Raw genomic sequence first — 19,285 nt, 5'->3', positions numbered from 1 at the left:
TTTTATGTATTTGAGTGTTTTGCCTGCATGTATGTCTGTGTACCATGTGGGTGCTGGCTGCTCTTTCCAAAGGACCTGAGCATGCACTCCAGACAGCTCACAACCCCTGTTAAAGGCCAGACCCAGAGGATCTGATGCCCTCTCCTGGCCTCCACAGGCAATTGCATGCACACACACACATGCCCACACATAGATCTTCACATAATTTTAAAAATTAATAACAATCCTTTTTTAAAAACAGCAATTCAATACTCTGTACTATCTTTCACCATTCCTCAAAACCTCTGTGAAGGGCTGGGGTCCTAGTACTTGCCCTCCACACACAAGGGTCCTGAGCACCACAAGAAGCAAAGGAAGGGGCTGGAGAGATGGCTCAGTGGTTAAGAGCATTGCCTGCTCTTCCAAAGGTCCTGAGTTCAATTCCCAGCAACCACATGGTGGCTCACAACCATCTGTAATGAGTTCTGGTGCCTTCTTCTGGCCTTCAGACATACACACAGAATATTGTATCCATAATGAATAAATAAATAAATATTTAAAAAAAAGAAGCAAAGGAAGGAGGAGAGAGAAGGGTGGGGGCAGAAAGGAAGGAAGGAAGGTAATTCTCCTTAATTGCTTCTGTAGTTTTTATTTCTATCTAATCTTTTCTAAAAGACTTTTTAATCAGAATCTGTACACCTTTCATTGAGTATTTTGGTCTGTTTTCTGCAGGATGCATACATTTCCATGAGTGCATTAAACTTGGGTTAGTGGCGTGGAGGTTTTTTTGGGGGTGGGGGGTGGGGTTCGAGATAAGGGTTACTTTGGAGCCTGTCCTGGAACTAGCTCTTGTAGACCAGGCTGGCCTCGAACTCACAAAGATCTGCCTGCCTCTGCCTCCCAAGCACCACCATCGCCCAGCTTGGAGTGGAGTTTTAAGTTGCTAAGATCTTTATCTTTTGGCTACACTATTCTATTCTTCATGGTTAATGCAGCACCTAGCTACTGCACTGCCCTAGTAAGGTCTTCCTTTGCCCTGGAAGCATATGGACCGTAAGTAGGTATAGTCTTTGGGATTCAGAAATACTTCAGAGACAGACTAGGAACGAGCTCCATAGTGTGGAGTGAACCGGGAGAGGATCTGTTTAGAACTGTTTTAGGGAGAGAAAGTTCAAAGGTGGCAGAGAGGAACTAGATAGAGAACAAGGGGAAGATAGGACAGCCTCTGTTAGAAGGATGGTGTGCCAGCCTCTTCCCTTGAGTTGCTGGGGGTGATGTCAGATGGCCAGATGTGCTTTCCAGTACACAGGTTGCATGAAGAGTACTTAATGTTCAACTTGGTACGTGGAGGATAGCAGTAATCAAGAGATTATGAATGTCCTTGGCATCACAGGTCGTGGCACATTATAATCCTGACTGTGTTTATTGTGTTTAAATGCTTATAGTCTGAGCTGCTGGTAGAAATTAGAGCATTGGGGGAACCCCTTGGATGCTAGGTTTGATAATAGTTCCACTTGTTGCACAATAGTAGGACATTCAGGGAGACACTTGCTGATATTCCTGTACTAGAGTTCTGCTAAGGAGGTTTGGGTGGACTTGACATCAAGTACCCTGTAATGCTAGTTTGTTGGGGGTACACTTCGCACTTAGAACTGCTAGTGTAGAAAAAAAGGGAGTTACAGAGGTGGCTAGAGGAGAAGACCTATCTTATGAACCCTAAGGCCCAAAGATACTGAATTGCCTCACATTAGCAGTTGACTAGATTAGGATCACAGGTTTATCAGAAGGTTTAGAAAAAGGAAATTAGAGGCCTCTGACCAAAGAGTGGAAGGAAATGATTTATCTTGGGGCTAACGGAAGCGAAACCTGTAGAGGTTAGAAATTAAGAGTCAAGGTTACAGTAGTATTTCTGAGTCAGAGTACTGACCATTACATTACACTGTGGAACTCCACTCTATAGAAGTATATTTCTACCCTTTCAACTGCAACCTATAATCATACATTTTATATCATCACCCAGTTATAAGTGTGTCCAAATTTGAAACAAAAGTTTCCCAACACCTTTATTTGCATTAAGTCCAGTATTTCTGTTTCTTAAGAAAACAGTGTGGGTCATGGCTCAGTAACTCAGTCTCATGACCCAGTGGTTCATTACCCCACTTTGAAAACATTGCTTCAGAGTTGTTCTGGATGAGGTGATGACTGCTACAAAGAGAGTATGTTGACTGAATGCCCAAGACTGATTGACTGGTCCTTAGCAGGTGCTAGGCACAGAAACAGTAGTTTGGGTCATTGTGACCAGCACTTGCTTCCTGGCATAGCCAGAAGACAGGTAACCAAAGTGCTGTAGAGGTGAGATTACAAATGATGCCACTGTTAGGTTGTATAAGACATCACTATCTTGCATGTTAAGAATTGGGGGTAGAATGAGATTGTCACTCAGTGTTAAGAGTTTGTCCTTAGTGTGTTTAAGTCCCTGGGTATAGTCCCCAGCACTTCAAAGAAAAGGAGTCATTGTGTTCCATAATGATTGTGTTCTAGATTTAGTACAGTAGTGGTAATGGATACCCTGCTACCTGATGACGTGATCATCTAGTTAGTAGAACCAAACAAAAAACAAAACAAAGACCCTGTCCTGCCAATCATAGCCAAGTGAACCAGTAACAGGTAAAGTGTTTTAGTAAAGAATGCTAGGTATGGGAATAGAGGTATTTGAGTAGTTTTTTTAAGAGAAGAAACATAAAAACAAGTTCAAAATTAGTCCAAAAACAGTTAAGTGGTTATATAAATGGTATACAGTTTATGATAATCACAAAGCATGAGATTCAGTGACAACCTTGAACATACACCTTTAGAGAAAATAGAGTGGAATACTTACTTACAATGCTCTTTTATTATGGCAAAACAAATGAACAAACCAACATGATGCCCTAATCTTGCCTAATGAAAGTTGAGAAATTTCAAAAATAAATAATAGTGTTCTCTGATTTTTAAAATTAAAACAGTTGAAAGCTGGGCAGTGTTGGCACAAGCCTTCAGTCCCAGCACTGGGGATGGGCGGGGGGAGTGTTGCAGAAGCAGCAGATCTCTGAGTTTAAGGTCAGCCTGGTTCTACAAGAGCCAGTTCTAGGACAGGCTCCAAACAAAGCTACAGAGAAATCCTGTCTCAAAAAAAGAAAAATTAAGACAGTTGTTCTGTTGGAAAGAGGAGTATATTTAAGTCAGCTGGATGGAGCTGGCTCTTCTTTAGACCCCTATAATATGTACTGTTGTTTACTAAATGGTTTGTCCCTTGCTTTGCAGATGTGTGCCTTTTCATACATGAACTTTTCAGTTATTTCAGGTCACTCTTGGGTTGTTTTCCTGTAACATTCCTAAAAAAAAAAAAAAAAAAAAAAAAAAGATAAATTTGGGTTTCTTCTCTCAGATTGTACAAATTTAGAGCATGACCTTGTCTGCTGGCAAGTAACTCATGTTTTCAGAACCTACATTTGCTAGAAACAAAAGCCAAAGAAAATGCTGGGTATCGTGAGGGGGAGTCATAAAAGGTGGTCTTTGTGAAGAATATAATTTGATGTTAGTAACTGCTAAGATGCAAGCTGCTGAGGTGTCCCTGGGAGCGAGATACAGTAGCAGGGCTGAGAGCACTTGAATACAGGGCTGTGATTTATTGACAAGAATTATTGTTCTTGTTGACTCGGAAAGATTTCAGTGACAATTGTCTAGTGTTCCACTTTCTACTGAAGACAGCAGTACAGCTAAGTGTAGCCCTCCTGTCTAGGTTTCAGTAATTAGTGATCTTCTTCCCCTTAGGAGGATAGTCCAAGGGAGGAAAGGCCCAAAGGAGACCCTGCTGCTCACAGCCCCACTTCTGCTAATGAATAATACCTTTCCTCCAGGGGCCATTTAGAAGGAGAAATTCAATTAGCGCCATAAAGAGTAAGGGTTTAAATTCTGTTACCCAGTTTACTGCTTAGGAGGACAATAATTGACTGGTCTTTTTTGAGATTTTGGCTAGACTACCTAACTCATTTGCTTTTACCTGAATAACTTGTATCGGGGGACTTCTGTATGTGCAACAAGAATTGTAGTTTTTAAATATAGTCTCTCTTCACACTGGTCAAGATGCAGAAAATGTGTTCTTAGAGCATTCAGCCATAAATGGGATATTTGTATCACACTGTCCCACAAGGCTCAAGGAACATCTGAAAGAGGGCACAGATTTAAAGAGCCAGAGGTCAGAGAAATATGGGTATAAAACTGTCTCTAGACAGACAGGACCTCTGCATTCAGGAACTCACAGCAGCTGTGGTTGCCTGAACAAGACCTGGACAAGATCAAGCCAGTCAACATTCTACTGTGAAATACACTAGCCCCCACCTCTAGCCCAGGAGCTCTTGGTAGCTGATGGTTGCTAGGGGAGGGAGAGTCAGGGTTTTTGTTGTTGTTAAATGAATGTTGTCTTTGGTAGGTTGACCATGCTCCTCTGAATAGCTTCATGCCCTTGCATATATGGGCAGCACTCTTTTTTTTTTAAAATATTAGAGGAGAATGAAGGGAAACCAGGAGTTAGAAGGTAGGAGGAGGTGAATATGATTGAAATACATTGTATACATGTATAAAACTCAGCAAATAAATTTCTAAGATATATTTATCTTTATATAAATATATAAATAAATATATATAAGAACACACGTGTGTGTAGTATGTTTCTTTAATGTATGCAGTGTTCTGCCTGCAAGTATGCCTGCACACCAGAAGAGGGCACCAGTTCTCATGGTTATGAACCACCACGTGGTTTCTGGGAATCGAATATACAACTCAGGACCTCAGAAAGAGTAGCCAGTACTCTTAATCTCTGAGCCATTTCTGCAGCTGTGTGTGTGTGTGTGTGTGTGTGTGTGTGTGTGTGTGTGTGTGTGTGTGTTTGGTCTTTTCCCCCCCCCCCCCCCCCCCGTCATGTGTTCCAGCAGTTTGTAGATGGGGTGGATTTTGAGGTGGCCCTATTCTTCTGGGCCTGGAAATTAATTTTTGGAAAAGGATTTGTTTTCTAACTGCTCAGTTTTACTTACATAAGAAGTTTTTTTTTTCTTTTGTTGTCTTTGCTACTTGAAAGAGTAGCTAAAATTTGCATTAGATTCTTGTTTATTGATGGCATGTCTAACTTGGTCTCATTTAGACACAGTCTACTTTGTAGTTCCTAAGCTGCTGTTGTATCATGGACAGACCCATGATTAGTGCCAATAAATGCTAATGAATTTCTCCATTAAACTATCTGAATGGAAGAGATGAGGGCTGAGCTTTGATTTCATTCATTTCGAAATGAACATCTACAGTGTATCAGGTCAGTCTCAGTAGACTAATGCTGATTGTTCCAGTGGTGAGAAGAGATGACTACTAGCTACTAGCTACAGGACTGTTAGGAACAGGTGCTACCTTTGGTAGGGTCATGTAGAATTGGCATATGTGTTCACAACAGAATGACAGGAATGAGTCATACACTCAAATCTGAGAGTGGTGATGGTTGGAACAAAAAGGTCAAGGCAGCAGGAGGTTGGCAGTGGTGACTGGACCTGAGAAGGTGAGCTCAGAGACGTGGACTCAGCTGGCAGGTCTGGTCCTGTGGACCATGGTAGAGTTGGGAGTTGATGCTGATCGTAGTGAGGACTGAGCTGCTGGTGAGGAGTAAATGAGTGCCAACTGGGAGGATTTCTGTGGGTAGAGTGGGTAGGTGCTATTTTTATGAATTAACTTCAGTTTTATGGGTTCTCAGTGTGAAGTCATTCCTCAGCCTGTGAGAGTTTGATTTGGGGAGCACAAACTGTAGTTACTCTCTGCCTGCAGTATAGGGCTGGAGTTGAAATACCTTCTGGAGCTGGAGTTAAACCTAGCAAGCCTGTAGAACACGTGCTCTGAGGACATGAAAGAGGAAATTGGCAGTGACATGACCACAGTTTGTCTTCACCAGTGGTGGGCCCAGTTCTAACTTGTTCCAGGAGGCATTAAGGAAGCAGATAGAGGAGTAAGAAGGAGATTTGTAGTCCTCGATTATGTTAACATAAAACTCTGTACTGGTGATCCTGGGAAATTTAAAATAGTATTTGTTTGGGTATCTCTACGTCCTATTTCAACCATTGGAAAAGAATTCTTTACATTTTTAAAATGCCTTCTTTCATATTACTCTTTAAAAATTGATAACTGTCAGAGCAGAGGTGGCACATGCCTTTAATCCCAGCACTTTTAAGGCAGAGGTAGGCAGATCTCTGTGAGTTCAAGGCCTGCCTGGTCTACAGAGCTAGTTTCGGGAGAGCCAGGCTAAGCAGAGAAACCCTGTCTTGAAAAACAAATAAAGCTGATAACCTAGTAACACTTGAGGCAACCATCTGTAAAAGAACTCGGTGAAGCTGCAGTAGAGCAATCAGATTTTAAGGACAACACAGGAAATTATCTTGATCAGAGCTTCCTTAAAGAATTCTTGGCTTGGATTGTAGCTCACACCTTTAATCCAGCACTTAGGAGGCTGAGACAGGCTGATCTCTGAGTTCAAGGCTATCCAGGTCTACAAAGAGAGTTCCAGGGCTGCCAGGGCTGTTACATAGAGAAACCCTATCTCAACTTCCCTCAAAAGTAAGTAGTTAATTAAAATAATAGAAAAAGTAAAACCTTTAAAAATTTTTATTTTCTCTTCGATGCAGAATGTAGATTTTAAAAATAGACATGAAAGGGTCTGGAGAGATGGCTCAGTGGTTAGGAACACTGGCAGTATTTCCAGGGGTCCTGAGTTTAATTCCCAGCCACCACATGGTAAGCTCACAAACACGTATAGTGGGATCTGATGCCCTCTTCTGTCATAAAGGCATACACGCAAGTAGAGCACTTACATACATAAATAAGTAAATCTTAAAAAGTAGACATGAAAATAGAAGGGGAATTATTTAAGAGGAACCAGCAAGAGGTGGGGGAGAAGACAAGATTGATAGGGGGTATGACTATAATCCAATACATATATACGTACTAATATGGACATTGTGATTTTTTTTTAATTTTTGTGCATTTTTTTTCCAGTTTATGTGCACAAGTAAAAGTGCCAGCTCAGTTGGTGAGGTACTTCCCTTGCAGTTCAGTCCATAGCACCCACACTTCTGGTTTGTTTTGTTTTTCAAGGTATCTATGATGGTAAGCATTTGTAATCCTGGGCATAGGGAAGTGGAAGACTGGTAGGACCTTGGAGACCCGTGGTTCGGCCAATAAAATCACCTATTATATTAAAAGAAAAGGTGGGCAGCACCTGAGGGACAACATCCAAGACTGTCCTTTCACTTCCATAGGCCATGTGCGTGTACGCATACTCAAAAAACAAACTTATTAATTACTAAAATTGAGAAAAAACTTGCAGGGATTGTACCTGCCCCTCCCTTCCTATTTTTGTTTGTTCATTTAGCTCTTTATTTAGATTTACATTTTTAGGTGTATGAGTATTATATGGATTTTGTATATATGTATTGCACAATCTGTATGCCCGGTGCCCACCTGTAGAGGTCAGAAGAGGGTATCTGTCCCCCAGGATTGGACCTCCAGATACTTGTAAGCAACTAAGTGGGTGCTAGAAATCAAACGTAGGTCCTCTGGAAGAGCAACCAGAGCTCTTTAACACTGAGCCATCTCTTCAACGCCTATTCCTTTGTTTTAAAGAATTTCCCTTAACTATCCTGTGGCTTGTTGGTAAGCAATGCTTGTGAATATCCAAAAATGTTTACATTGTTATAGTTTAATTGATTAATCTTCTCATATAAAGCAAATAAATGTATTTCACCTTTGAAATTGCTCTGATAGCAATTAAACCTGATACCTTCAGCTTCTTTATCTACTAGAGTGGCTATTTTTGCTATAGGTTTTGTCTTTAATTATTGACCTTTTATTTTATTTATTACTTGTATTGGAAGGAAGAGGAGTTAGAGGCTCAGTTCAGTGGCTTTTAATCACTGAGCCAACCCTCTAGTCCTAGAGTAGCTTTTTTGTAAAACAGTTATTTTTATCCCTATATGCAATAATCCTAAACTGTTTGTTCTCTTTTACAGGGAAGTCCTCATTGACAATTCAGTTTGTGGAAGGCCAATTTGTTGACTCCTACGATCCAACCATAGAAAACAGTGAGTATTGTTTTCAATTACTATTATACTATTTGTATAGTCATAAAGGTTTGGGTTGCAGTGGGTAATGTGTTAAATTTATATTTCTCCAGAGATTTTACTCAGGGTACCCTAAATCCTTTTTTATTCAGTGCCCATTTCTACTGGCATGTAGAAAGTTATATCCCAATCAGTAGGAATCTGGTCCTGTAGTGGAACCTTCATAAACAGTCAACTTCAAGAAAAAGGACTTGAGAGCAGTTTTATTTTTATCCACACCCCTCCATTCAGCAGAAGCCCTTTGTATAGATGTCAAGTTTGAAAAGAATGAAAACAGTTCCAACACCTTGTACCTCGAGGAGCACCCTGCTCTCTGAGTCTTGAAGACTAGAAAGAGGCTTCTGGGAAACATGCTATTCTGGAATCACAGCAGGTGCTGCAGCATTGGGAAGAAGTTGTCTCTAAGACTGTTGTGTTTCATCTCATATGCAGGAACGAGCACATACAGCCAGAACCAGAGATGGCCTTTACTTTGCTGACTTTGAGAATCTTCAATATACTCAGTCAGGGTCTATTCTGGTCTTCAGCACATCCAGAGAATCTGCCTTGGTAGAATCTGGAGCCAGGTGTCAAGCACTTGAGACTAGACTTGCCACCAGAAGTATACAGATTTAAACGGGAGTATATTGTTGGCATTTTAGATGGAAGCAGATTTAATGGTTAGGTTCATAATAGCTAGGGTGTTGACCTTCATCTTCTGAGCTTGCAGTAGAAACACTGAGGCATATTGACTCTAAGTAAATAGGAGTCCGTAGGCCAAAAAGACTTAAAGAGTATGAATTTAACGTTTTATCATCTGGAAATATGGGAGTTTGGATGGGTTTTTGGGATGGGTGTTAATTTGGGAGGAGAGAGAGAGTGTGTTGTGTGATGAGTCTCACAGTGTTTGTTGCCTGGGCTCCAGGTTGTTCTTTACCTCCTAATTAGTTGTGTTCTTCTGAGCAGTTAGGAATGTTGGCACATGGTTATCACTCCCAGCTTGACTGCTTTAAGAGTGTCACCATCACTTAATTGTCACTTATCAATATAACTTAATTGTGCCTTTGGTGTTCAGCAATAAAGACACATTATCATCATAAACCAAAAAGAAAAAAGTCCAAGATCTGGAAATAATCTAGTAATTATTTTATACTTATCTTTATCATACAGAATAGATTATAACAGCAAATGTTCAGTAGTGGCACATTCTGTGTCATATTACTATACAAGAAAAAAGTTCTGGTACTTTGTCATTTTCAGTAGTTAGGATAATAGAAGAATCCAGCAAAACTATGTGTTTTCTTGTTTTAGAGAACAGACCAGAAGTACTACTTGCACAAATATGGTTTCTTATCTCTTCTGTAGTGTTAACCTAACCGCCTGGTGTGTACTAAACTTGGGGATATGGTTTACAGGTGAGAACAAGAGCAGTTTATAACCTGTGCCATCTCAGGGTCAATTGGCACTGTCATTTGTGGTTAGGTTTGTTTGTTTGTGACAGGATTTCTATGTATAACGGCTCTAGCTTTCTTAGAACTTGCTTTGTAGACCAGGCTGGCCTCAAACCTACAGGAATCTGCCTGCCTCTGCCCCCCAAGTTCTAGAATTAAAGGTGTGTGCCACCGCCTCCTGGCTATAGTTAGGAAATTCTTTGACAGATTTACCAAGCATGGCTTGCTGATAGTCCTCTATGGTATGAATTAAAGATGCTTAACATATCTTAGTAACATTGTTTTACTTTACAAATGCCAAAATTTTAGAAAACTGTTACTTTTGTTAGCATGAGACTTCACTAGTAAATAGCTATGTCCTACTTTCAGACTTTACCTAGTATCTTATATCTTTGTGGGGAGAGGGTAGAGGTGTGTGAGGCAGTCTAGTTGTGTAGCCCAGGTTGGTCTGGAGCTCTTGAGGTCATCTTGTTTCTGCTTTGAGTGCTTGGATAGGTAGGTGCCACTATGCACAACTTCCTTGTGTTCAGTTTTACTTGCTATTCACAACATTGCTAGCATATTTTAGATTGATTGCCTTAGTGGTTTTATTTTTCCTTTGATGATTCCATATATGTATAGAATGTATTGGTCATTTTCATATTCATTATCTTCTCCCCTCCCCCTTGACTTCTTTGATCGTTTTGTTTTTTGCTTAATATAATTTCTGCCTGGTGCCATTTTCCTAGACACAATACTGGCTTCTGTGGTCATTGCATGGGTTTCCCTTCTTCACTGAGACATCAGCTAGCTCATGGTCAGACTTGGAGCGTCCGAAGCATGTGGAACAGTGCTGCTAGTCCAGTAGTACCCAGGAGGTGGTTGTGAATAAGTGAACTTTTGTTTCAGTAATCTGATCAAAACAATTGTGTTATACCTCATAACAGCTACATCTCTTTAGTGCTAAGTAAGTGTAGCTGTTTTTTCTACTCACCAGTGTTTCTTACATAATTTTCATCAAACCTGGAACATGACTTTTTAATTCTAGCTGAACAGTTTTTCATAAGGTGTATGTCACTGCCCCGTGGCTGACACTGATTGAAAATTACTACAGTGCTAGGTGACCCCAAGTCAGAGGCCAAAGTAGAACTCTTAAGTGAGTAGTAGTTGTTGTTGTTAGACAGAATCTCACTGAGTAGCTCGAGCTGACCTGGAACTTGTTATATAGACCAGGCTGATCTCTAATCTGACTCTGCCTCCCAAACACTGGGATTTTTTAAACATATGTGGCCCTTCACCCAGCTCTCAGTGAATTTATATTGGATATTATCCAACTTGAATTATTCTTGTTCAGTTTTCATCTGATTTGCCAATTTTCTTAACACGACCATTTCCAGAAAAGGGTCAAGGCTATATACAGTCCTTGTGAAACTGCCCATCAGCTCTGCTTGCATTTAGGAGCGGATAGTGCAGATTCCCTCCCTTGAGCACCTATGTTTCCATGGAATCCCCTACCTTTCTCTTTGTCACTTAGTTTTCTGAATAATTTCTGTTTGTCTTTTGCTTTTCCTTTCGGCTATGAGACATACTGGGGCCTCTTTCTGCTATGGAGAGGGTAGCTTCTGCTACTGGGCCTGCAGTGTACAGGACAGCCAGCTAGGAGAATGACTGGAGCCACCAACACAAAAGAAATCTGTTCCACTTCCTTGTGGTCCAGATGGTTACATGCTAAGGTTTGTTGCTGTGAGTAGTCCTCTGTCCCCTTGAAAGTCTGAACTGACTTTTCTCATCCTTACTGGAAAAAAGGTCCTGACAAATTGCATAAATCTTTAAGTTGAGAAAGAATGGTGGTTTCAGCCCAGAACATCAGTTCCATTGCTATATTACCTGTCAGTAAAATTGTTTTGTTTTTTAATGTACTAAAGCTTCTTAGCATTTCAATTAATACTAGGTTCTTTGTGTTCTGACACCAGACTTCCTATGAATTAATGGAAGATTTTTGTGGTTTTTGGTTCATTCTAGATTCCAGGCTTTACATAGTGTATTTCACTTGTTCCTAAGAAGAAATGCTCTCCTCAGAACAGTCAGATTGTTTTTATAGGATGTGAATTATTGCGCGACTGCAGTTCCTCTGGAACGGATTCAAGGTTTCCCTGAGCTTGATTTTTATCAGCAGTTCCTAACAGGCCAGTGAATGTAGGAGACAGTCTGTACAGATAAAGGCTTCTTCGTTTTCCGTTAATGAGAACTTCTAGCAAGATTATTAGGGACTCTGTTTGATCAGCTGTCATTGTTCAAACTTACAAGTAATCCAGAGTTAATGTACTTAAACTAGTATTTTATTTTCTTTCCTTGTAGCTTTCACAAAGTTGATCACAGTAAATGGGCAAGAATATCATCTCCAGCTTGTAGACACAGCGGGGCAGGTAAGTGACTCTGAGGGTCCCCTACAAGCAGCAGAACCCTCACACACACTCTTGGGGCCTCAGGCTGTGGGTGCAGCAGAATGTCAGTGTGCTGTCTGCCTGGGCTTTGTAAGGCCTTGTGGCACATCTCCGAGGAATTCTGCTCTATCTATATTGTTAGCAGAGTGAGGTTAATACTCACAGAATAATAGTTTTCTGAACTTAAATTCTGCGTTAAAGAATGATATCACTTCCCTCCTTCTGGCCTTCCATAATCTGTGTTTTTCTACATTAAGAGAAAAATGGAGTATTTTTCTGGGAACTATAGAGTGAGATAAAGCTTACTTCCTCTTATGAGACCTTGAGCCAGTACACACCAGATTGGTTAGATTGTGTGGTGGTCAAATTTAACTGTTGATTTGGTTTGATGAGTAGTTACCAAAAATCAATTCTTCCATTTCCTCCTGCACAGAAAAAAAGGATATTCAGGTTCATCAGCACAGCAGTGATGTATGGAGTGCATTGCTGGGGGTACTGATTGGGGACAAAGGAGAAAAAAGTAAGAGTGTTCAGGGAACAGAAAAGTCTTTTAGAGTTTAGCTGCCTTGTTTCCATGGCACCCAGTCATGCCTTTCCTAGAAACCATTTTGTTAGACTGAATTCATCCCTGTTCACTGGAGGGTGGGGAGTATTAAGAGGCTGGGCTTCAGCTCTGACTCTTCCTGCCCTTGCAGCACAGAGTCACAAAGGGTCAGGCCAGCGGGTGGGTGAGCGGTCTAGTCTCTACAGTGTTGAATGAAAGCTTTTTTTATGGGGCCTGGACATATTGAAACGAACCTAAAATAACGGAACATGTCCTATGCTTAGAAACGAATTCCTTCTGTTTTGTTTTGAAGAAAGTATGGAAGGAGGGTATGAAACAGGAAATAGCTGAGCTAAGTGGTGTTAGTACTGAAGAAACCTAGAGTTTTCTGTTTTGTAAGCAGATAAACCCTGAATGTGTGTGACTGAGCTTCTACAGAGTGCTGTGACACACACTTTCCTCCCCCACCTGTGCACCCAGAGCCTATGGTGGAACATGCATAATCAGTCAGAAACTAGCAGTTCTGTTCCCACAGATCCATTCTAGTCTTTGAAAGAATGTGCAGAATACTCAGGGAGATCCCTGAGTAGGGATTTGGTCCAGTTTGAGAAGCCCCTCTCTGTCCTTATGGTTGAATAGACAGTTTATTAAAATAGTTTATTCCCTGAATGAAACCCTGTCTTGGGGGCAAAATGTGTTTTGCCAGGTGGTGGTGGCACAGACTTTTAATTCCAGCCCTTGGGAGGAGGCAGAAACAGGTAGATCTCTATGATATCAAAGCCATCCTGGTCTAAAGAACAAGGACAGCCACGGCTACACAGAGAAGCCCTGTTTCAAGAAACAAAACAACAACAAAAATATTTATAGTTAAAAACATTAAATTTCCCGATAATAAATTAATAAAAACTAAGGCACAACACTGTATTATACCATTATTATGATATATGATGAATGTGCAAGTATAGTATTTCTCTCTTTTTTACCAGAAAGTGATAGATCTTCATTATGAAAGTTATTCCATAAACACACAGCTCCTGGTGATCACATGATATGCAGCTGTTGGCTATATCATAATTATTGATCTGTTGTCAATATTGCTTCTACAGTAGTGCTGCAGTGAACATCCCAGTTATTGTAGTAGCTGACAACTATTATGTATGGAAGGGAATCTTGTGTGTCAGTGTATGGGTGTTAGTAGGTGTGCACACATATAAAGACCAGAGTTTGGTGTTGTGTGTCTTCCTCAATTGCCCTTGACTTTGTCTTTTTAGGCAAGGTCTCTTACTGAACCCTAACATGTCGATTTGGCTCAGCAAACTGGCCAGTGAGATTAAATCAAAGAAATCAAAGTTCTTCGCACCCAGGCCAGCACTGGGTTACAGATGCACTCTACTGCCCTGGCTTTGTGTAGGTTCTGGGGATCAACTCAGCTCCTCATGCTTTACGAGGCAGGCACTTTTCATTTTTAAACCTTTGATTCCTATATAGAGTACATTTTTGCTGAGTTGCAAATAAAGAGATTGAGCTTAATCCAAAGAAGGCTCTATATATGTGTTTGCACATTTTGTGTTACGTTTTATCCTTGCTGATTTGAAGAACACTATTATGTACCTAATTCCCGTACACGATTGCATCTTTTTACATTTTTCCTGTCTATTCATTCATAAGCCAGTATGAGTTAGCTAATTACTGTAGCTTTATGGGTTTATTCACATGCCTGCAGAATTGTTACTTTCTCAAAAAAAAAAAATCACTTTTTATTAGCTTGTTCAAATGTCAATTTAGTACTAATTATTGACTGTCCCATGATCCCCTGCATACATATTCTCTTAAGGTCATGACATAAGTCTTGAGACTGCTGAAGTCCCGTCCCCCCCGTAGATTTTCTTCTTGAATTAAACATACTTTTTTTTGGGGGGGGGGGGAGGTCATCTTATATAGCTCTGGCTGGTATATAGAACTTTGTTTTCTTTGATTTAATCTCAGTAATACATGAAAAACTTGTAAATATTGTTTACTCTGCTCTATGAAGACTACTCAAATGTAATTAATTTTTTTCCACAGGATGAATATTCCATTTTTCCTCAGACATACTCCATAGATATTAATGGTTATATTCTTGTGTATTCTGTTACATCAATCAAAAGGTAAGAAAGACTCTAGTTGCTTGCTTAAGTTTATTTACTATGAATAGACCCTTTTAAAGTATTGTACTAGAATTAATAGTAACAGAATTAGTTATTACACTGAATGTTTTCACTGATTTTTCTTATGAAGCAATCAGATTGTTATAGGGAGTAGAATCCTCCGTAAATTCCATTGCATTGATAGAATAAAAATTGTTTGCTTATCTGAGAGTGCCTAGATAGTAACTGTATGTGAGCTGAGCTTTTCTTCTATTTGAATGGGAAATTGTGAGTTGGTTTTAAGTTTTATATGTTTTGATATATTAATATGAATTGACTTTACCAATACAAGGGCTTGAGTTTGTTTGAATACTTTGTCCTATGAATTCATTACCTTTGAGTAATAGGATTTCGCTGACTAAAAATGCAGCCACTGTTTTGATTGTGAGACTTGATTTTGGGTGCTGGAGAATGGCTCAGCTGTTAAAGGCTAGGCTCACAACCAAAAATATAAGAGACTTAATTTTGGTTTCTCTAAGCCATACATTTGTTGCCAGAGATGGCATCCATTGTCACAGAAAGGAGTGGTCTGTCGCAATAAACAAAACTGATGTGGTCGGATATGTGAGGAGAACTCTTATGACAATGGAAACAGATCTTTGCAGACTTCATGGTAATACCAGTATTAGTAGAAGTTTGGTGGCTAGCTGACATCTTTACAATGTGCGTAATGTCAGTTTGTCATACTGTTTGCCTTTTAACTGATGTATTACCGATGCTGGGGAGATGACTCTATTGGTAAAGAATTTTTCACTGTCCAGATGTGAGGACTTGAGTTTGGATCCATAGCCGCCATATAAGAAGTTAGGCATGGTCATGTGTGTCTGTAATCTCAACACTGGGGCTTCATAGCCAGCCAGTCTAGCCAGTCAGCATGCTCCAGGTTCCGTAGGATTCTGTCTCAAAAAATCAATTAAGAGATTACAGAAGACACCTGAGGTCAGCCATACTCCATACATACCCATAAACACATAAAGAAAATAGTTTTTAAAATAAATCCATTACTAACTTATGAGTAACCTTTCTTCAGATGTTTCATTTCTTGCCTTCCCTAGAAAAAACTTATAAAACATTAAACAACCAGCCCAGGCTTGCATAGGCTGTGTGTGACACTGAGTCTTCCACTCTGACATCAAGGCCGTCTGTCCAGTAGAATTTGACTGCAGTGATGGAATTGTTCCTGTAGCTACTAAAATTAGCTCAAATTTAACAAAATTGAAAGTTCATTTCCTTAGTTACCTTACCTACATTTCAGGTGCTCAGTTAACCTCATATGACTTATGTCTTATGGTGCAGTGTCTAGGGTCTTAACCACTGCACACTGTTGCCAACAGAAATGAAGAGTTTCCTTTTCTGTGTGTGGGTGTTTCTGCATTTTTCTCCATAGCAGGGGCTCATACCTTGAGGTATTGATGTGTAACTGGAAACCAAGTACTGTGGCAGTTCTGTAAACAGACCCTTTACTGCTGGTCCCCACTTACACCTGAGTCAAAACAAACTTGGCCAGCTCCATATTCCTGAGAAACAATTGGAGAGATGTGGAAATCACTCTGGGTATACCCAAGAAGATACTATTAACACTATCCTATTCTGGATTTTGTTTGTTTGTTTGTTGTTTTCTTTTTCTTTTCGGGGGGGGGGTGTAGTTGGGGGTGCCTCTGCCTTCCAAGTGCTGGGCTTAATTCTTTTTCTTTCTTTCACTGAACCATTTTTTTTTCATGCACTGCTTACTAATCTGGAACCTGATTTATTTTATTGTTTAAGACAGGGTCTCACTGTGTTGCTCTGATAGTCCTGAAACTCACTACGTAGACCAGGCTGGCCTTGGACTTCCAGAGATCCATCTGCCTTTGCCTTGTGAATCCCAGTATTAAAGGTGTATGGCCCCATGCCCAGATGATCTTTTAATTTTCAAGAACACCCCAAATAGTTAAAAATTTGCTTCTGGGTTTTTTAATAGTAATTACAAAAATTTTTTGCAATTTTAGTTATATGGTTTTAGAATAACTTATTCTTAGCCCTCATCTGTTCAGTAGTGCATTTGTTTATTTGATACAGGGTCTCACTTTGTAGCCCTGATTGTCCTGAAACTGGCCTTGAGTGCTGAGATTAAAGGTGAACTCTGCCACAACCAGCAAGATAGGGTTTATTTTGGTTCACAGTTTAAGGGAATCCTTATCCAGTGGCAGCAAGAGCTTGTGGGAGCTGGGACGTTGTGTCTAGTCATGAATAGGAACAGTGAATGCTAGTTCTCAGCTAGCGTTTTTCTTTTTATGGAGTCATTACCTAACCTCAGGATCTGCTGTTGGTCTTCTCACATCAGTCTAACCAAGGGCATCCCCAAGGTGTGCCTAGGGCATGCCTCCTAGATGATCCCACAATCAGTACTAACCAGCATATTTGGTATATTTTCACTAATTTTACTTGAAAAAGTACTATTTGTAAATTAATTTTATATGATTGTTAGGAAGTTAGTTACTTTACAAAGTGTTACTTTGTAGAGTTAGTGTATTGGTGACTAATTGGGGGTGGGTGTGCCTTGGTTTTGTGAGACAGTTTCACTGTTTAGCCCTGGCTGTCCTGGAACTCACTTTGTAGACCATGCTAGCCCTGAATTAAGAGTCCTACCTCTGCCTTGGCATGTGTCACAACACCCCGCTGAGAAGTTTTTCTTAATGCATTTGTTGATTCCTTTTACTGGCATTATGTGTATCAGGTGGATGATATTTCAGTTAGAAACAGCATGTGAAATTACATTTATTACCTTGAACTAATTTTAAAAATAAGGAAATTTGGGTTGGCAAGGTGGCTTAGATAGAAGTATTTACTGCACAAGCTTAAGGGATGCACGTTTGGTTCCATGAGCCCATGGTAGAAGAGAACTAACTCCCAAAAATTGTGCTTTGGACTCCACACAATTTTATTTTAAAAAATAAAAATATGGAAACTTGTTCTTCAAAGATCATATCTATATGAGAAGACCATGACTTCATGCAGAGCAAGAACAGAAAGTGGTTTTTCAATTCAGAATTTCTCTGCATACCCTTGTGGCTGTCCTAGAACTAGCTCTATAGGTTTTTTTTAAAGCCAATTTATTAACCACAACTATAAGTTTTTAAGACATTTATTTTATGTGTGTGTGTGTCTGTGCCTCACATGTGTGCAATGCCCATAGAGTTCAGCAAAGAGTGTTGGACTCCTGGATTAGAATTACAGGCGGTTGTTTGCTGTTGTGTAGGTGCTCAGAAACCAGGTTCTCTACCTGAACAGTAAATGTTCTTAATGTGCTGAGCTAGCTCTCCAGCCCCATCTCTGTTGTTTCCATACAGAATCTCATTCTGTATGAAGCAGTTCTCCCTGACTCATCTTCCCAAATGCTGGGCTTACAAGAATGAGCATCCACCACATGGGCAGACCCCCCCATCCACCCATGTCTGTTTACCTATAAATCATAACCATCATTTTGGGAAGTAAAGCAGAAGTCTTACATTATATCTTCATATCATGAAGTTTGCAGGATTGTTTCTTGTAATAGCATAAAACAAAATACCTTTTGTTCTCAGTTGCTAGAATACACATTGGGGAGAAAATGGAAGCTTTGGGTTTTCATTTATTTCTTCTGACAACATAGGACACATCACAAAATGAACCAGAATCTGTAGCAAGATGGAAATAAAGACTGCTAGACCCTAGGCTCCTTGGCACCCAATACTGGAGGAAGGTCATTGGTTAAGTAATAAAGAAACTGCTTGGGCTCATAGGTTAAACATAGGTGGGAGGAGTAAACAAAACAGAATGCTGGGAGGAAGAGGAAGTGAGCTCAGACTTGACAGCTCTGCTCTCTGGAGCAGAGACGCCATGCTCCCCTTTCCCGGACACATGCGATAGCTCTGCTCTTGGAGGCAGACGCATGAAGCTCAGACCCAGGATGGACGTAGGCTAGAATCTTTCCCGGTAAGACTGATGCTACACAGATTATTAGAGATGGGTTGATCGGGATATGAGAATTAGCCTGTAAGGGCTAGAGTTAATGGGCCAAGCGGTGTTTAAAAGAATACAGTGTCCGTGTAATTATTTTGGGGCATAAGCTAGCAGGTGGCCGGGGTGCTGGGGACGCAGCCCCACCGCTCCTATTACAACAGACAATACCATTGTTGAGGTCATTGTTAAGCAGTCACTAAGACCAGCTCTCACCAGGAGGTAGCATGAAGGTATAGTTTTATGGAGAGGAAGCTGGTTCCCACCCAGTCCCAGCCTTCCTACTGTTTCTCCTGTGACTAGCTCCTATATCTCCTCATTCAGTGCAGGCAAATGCAACAAAGCTAAGGGAACTATGGCTCCAAAGTGCACCCTGTAGAAATGGGGGTGCCCTGTCCTATTGGTGAGCTTCAATGGGGTGGTGGCGCATGCCTTTAATCCCAGCACTCGGGAGGCAGAGGCAGGCGGATCTCTGTGAGTTCGAGACCAGCCTGGTCTACAGAGCTAGTTCCAGGACAGGCTCCAAAGCCACAGAGAAACCCTGTCTCGAAAAAAA

At 40.5% G+C, this 19,285-nt stretch overlaps 1 protein-coding gene across 1 annotated transcript in view; it reads left to right on the top strand.

Annotated features, from left to right (window-relative positions):
• Positions 1-19,285, top strand: part of Rheb (Ras homolog, mTORC1 binding) — a 42,299-nt gene that overhangs the window by 17,427 nt on the left and 5,587 nt on the right. Inside the window, exons 2-4 of the mRNA XM_050123706.1 lie at positions 8,058-8,129; positions 11,936-12,003; positions 14,630-14,712. Of these exons, the coding sequence (XP_049979663.1) occupies positions 8,058-8,129; positions 11,936-12,003; positions 14,630-14,712 (223 nt within the window). The remainder of the gene's footprint in view (positions 1-8,057; positions 8,130-11,935; positions 12,004-14,629; positions 14,713-19,285) is intronic.

The sequence above is a fragment of the Alexandromys fortis genome, unplaced genomic scaffold (assembly GCF_014885135.2).
Source record: "Alexandromys fortis isolate MF-2015 unplaced genomic scaffold, M_Fortis_MF-2015_v1.1 scaffold_217, whole genome shotgun sequence".
In the NCBI taxonomy this organism is placed as follows: Eukaryota; Metazoa; Chordata; class Mammalia; order Rodentia; family Cricetidae; genus Alexandromys; species Alexandromys fortis.
Note: the sequence above shows the minus strand (reverse complement) of the source record. Positions and strands in the feature narration are given on the sequence as shown.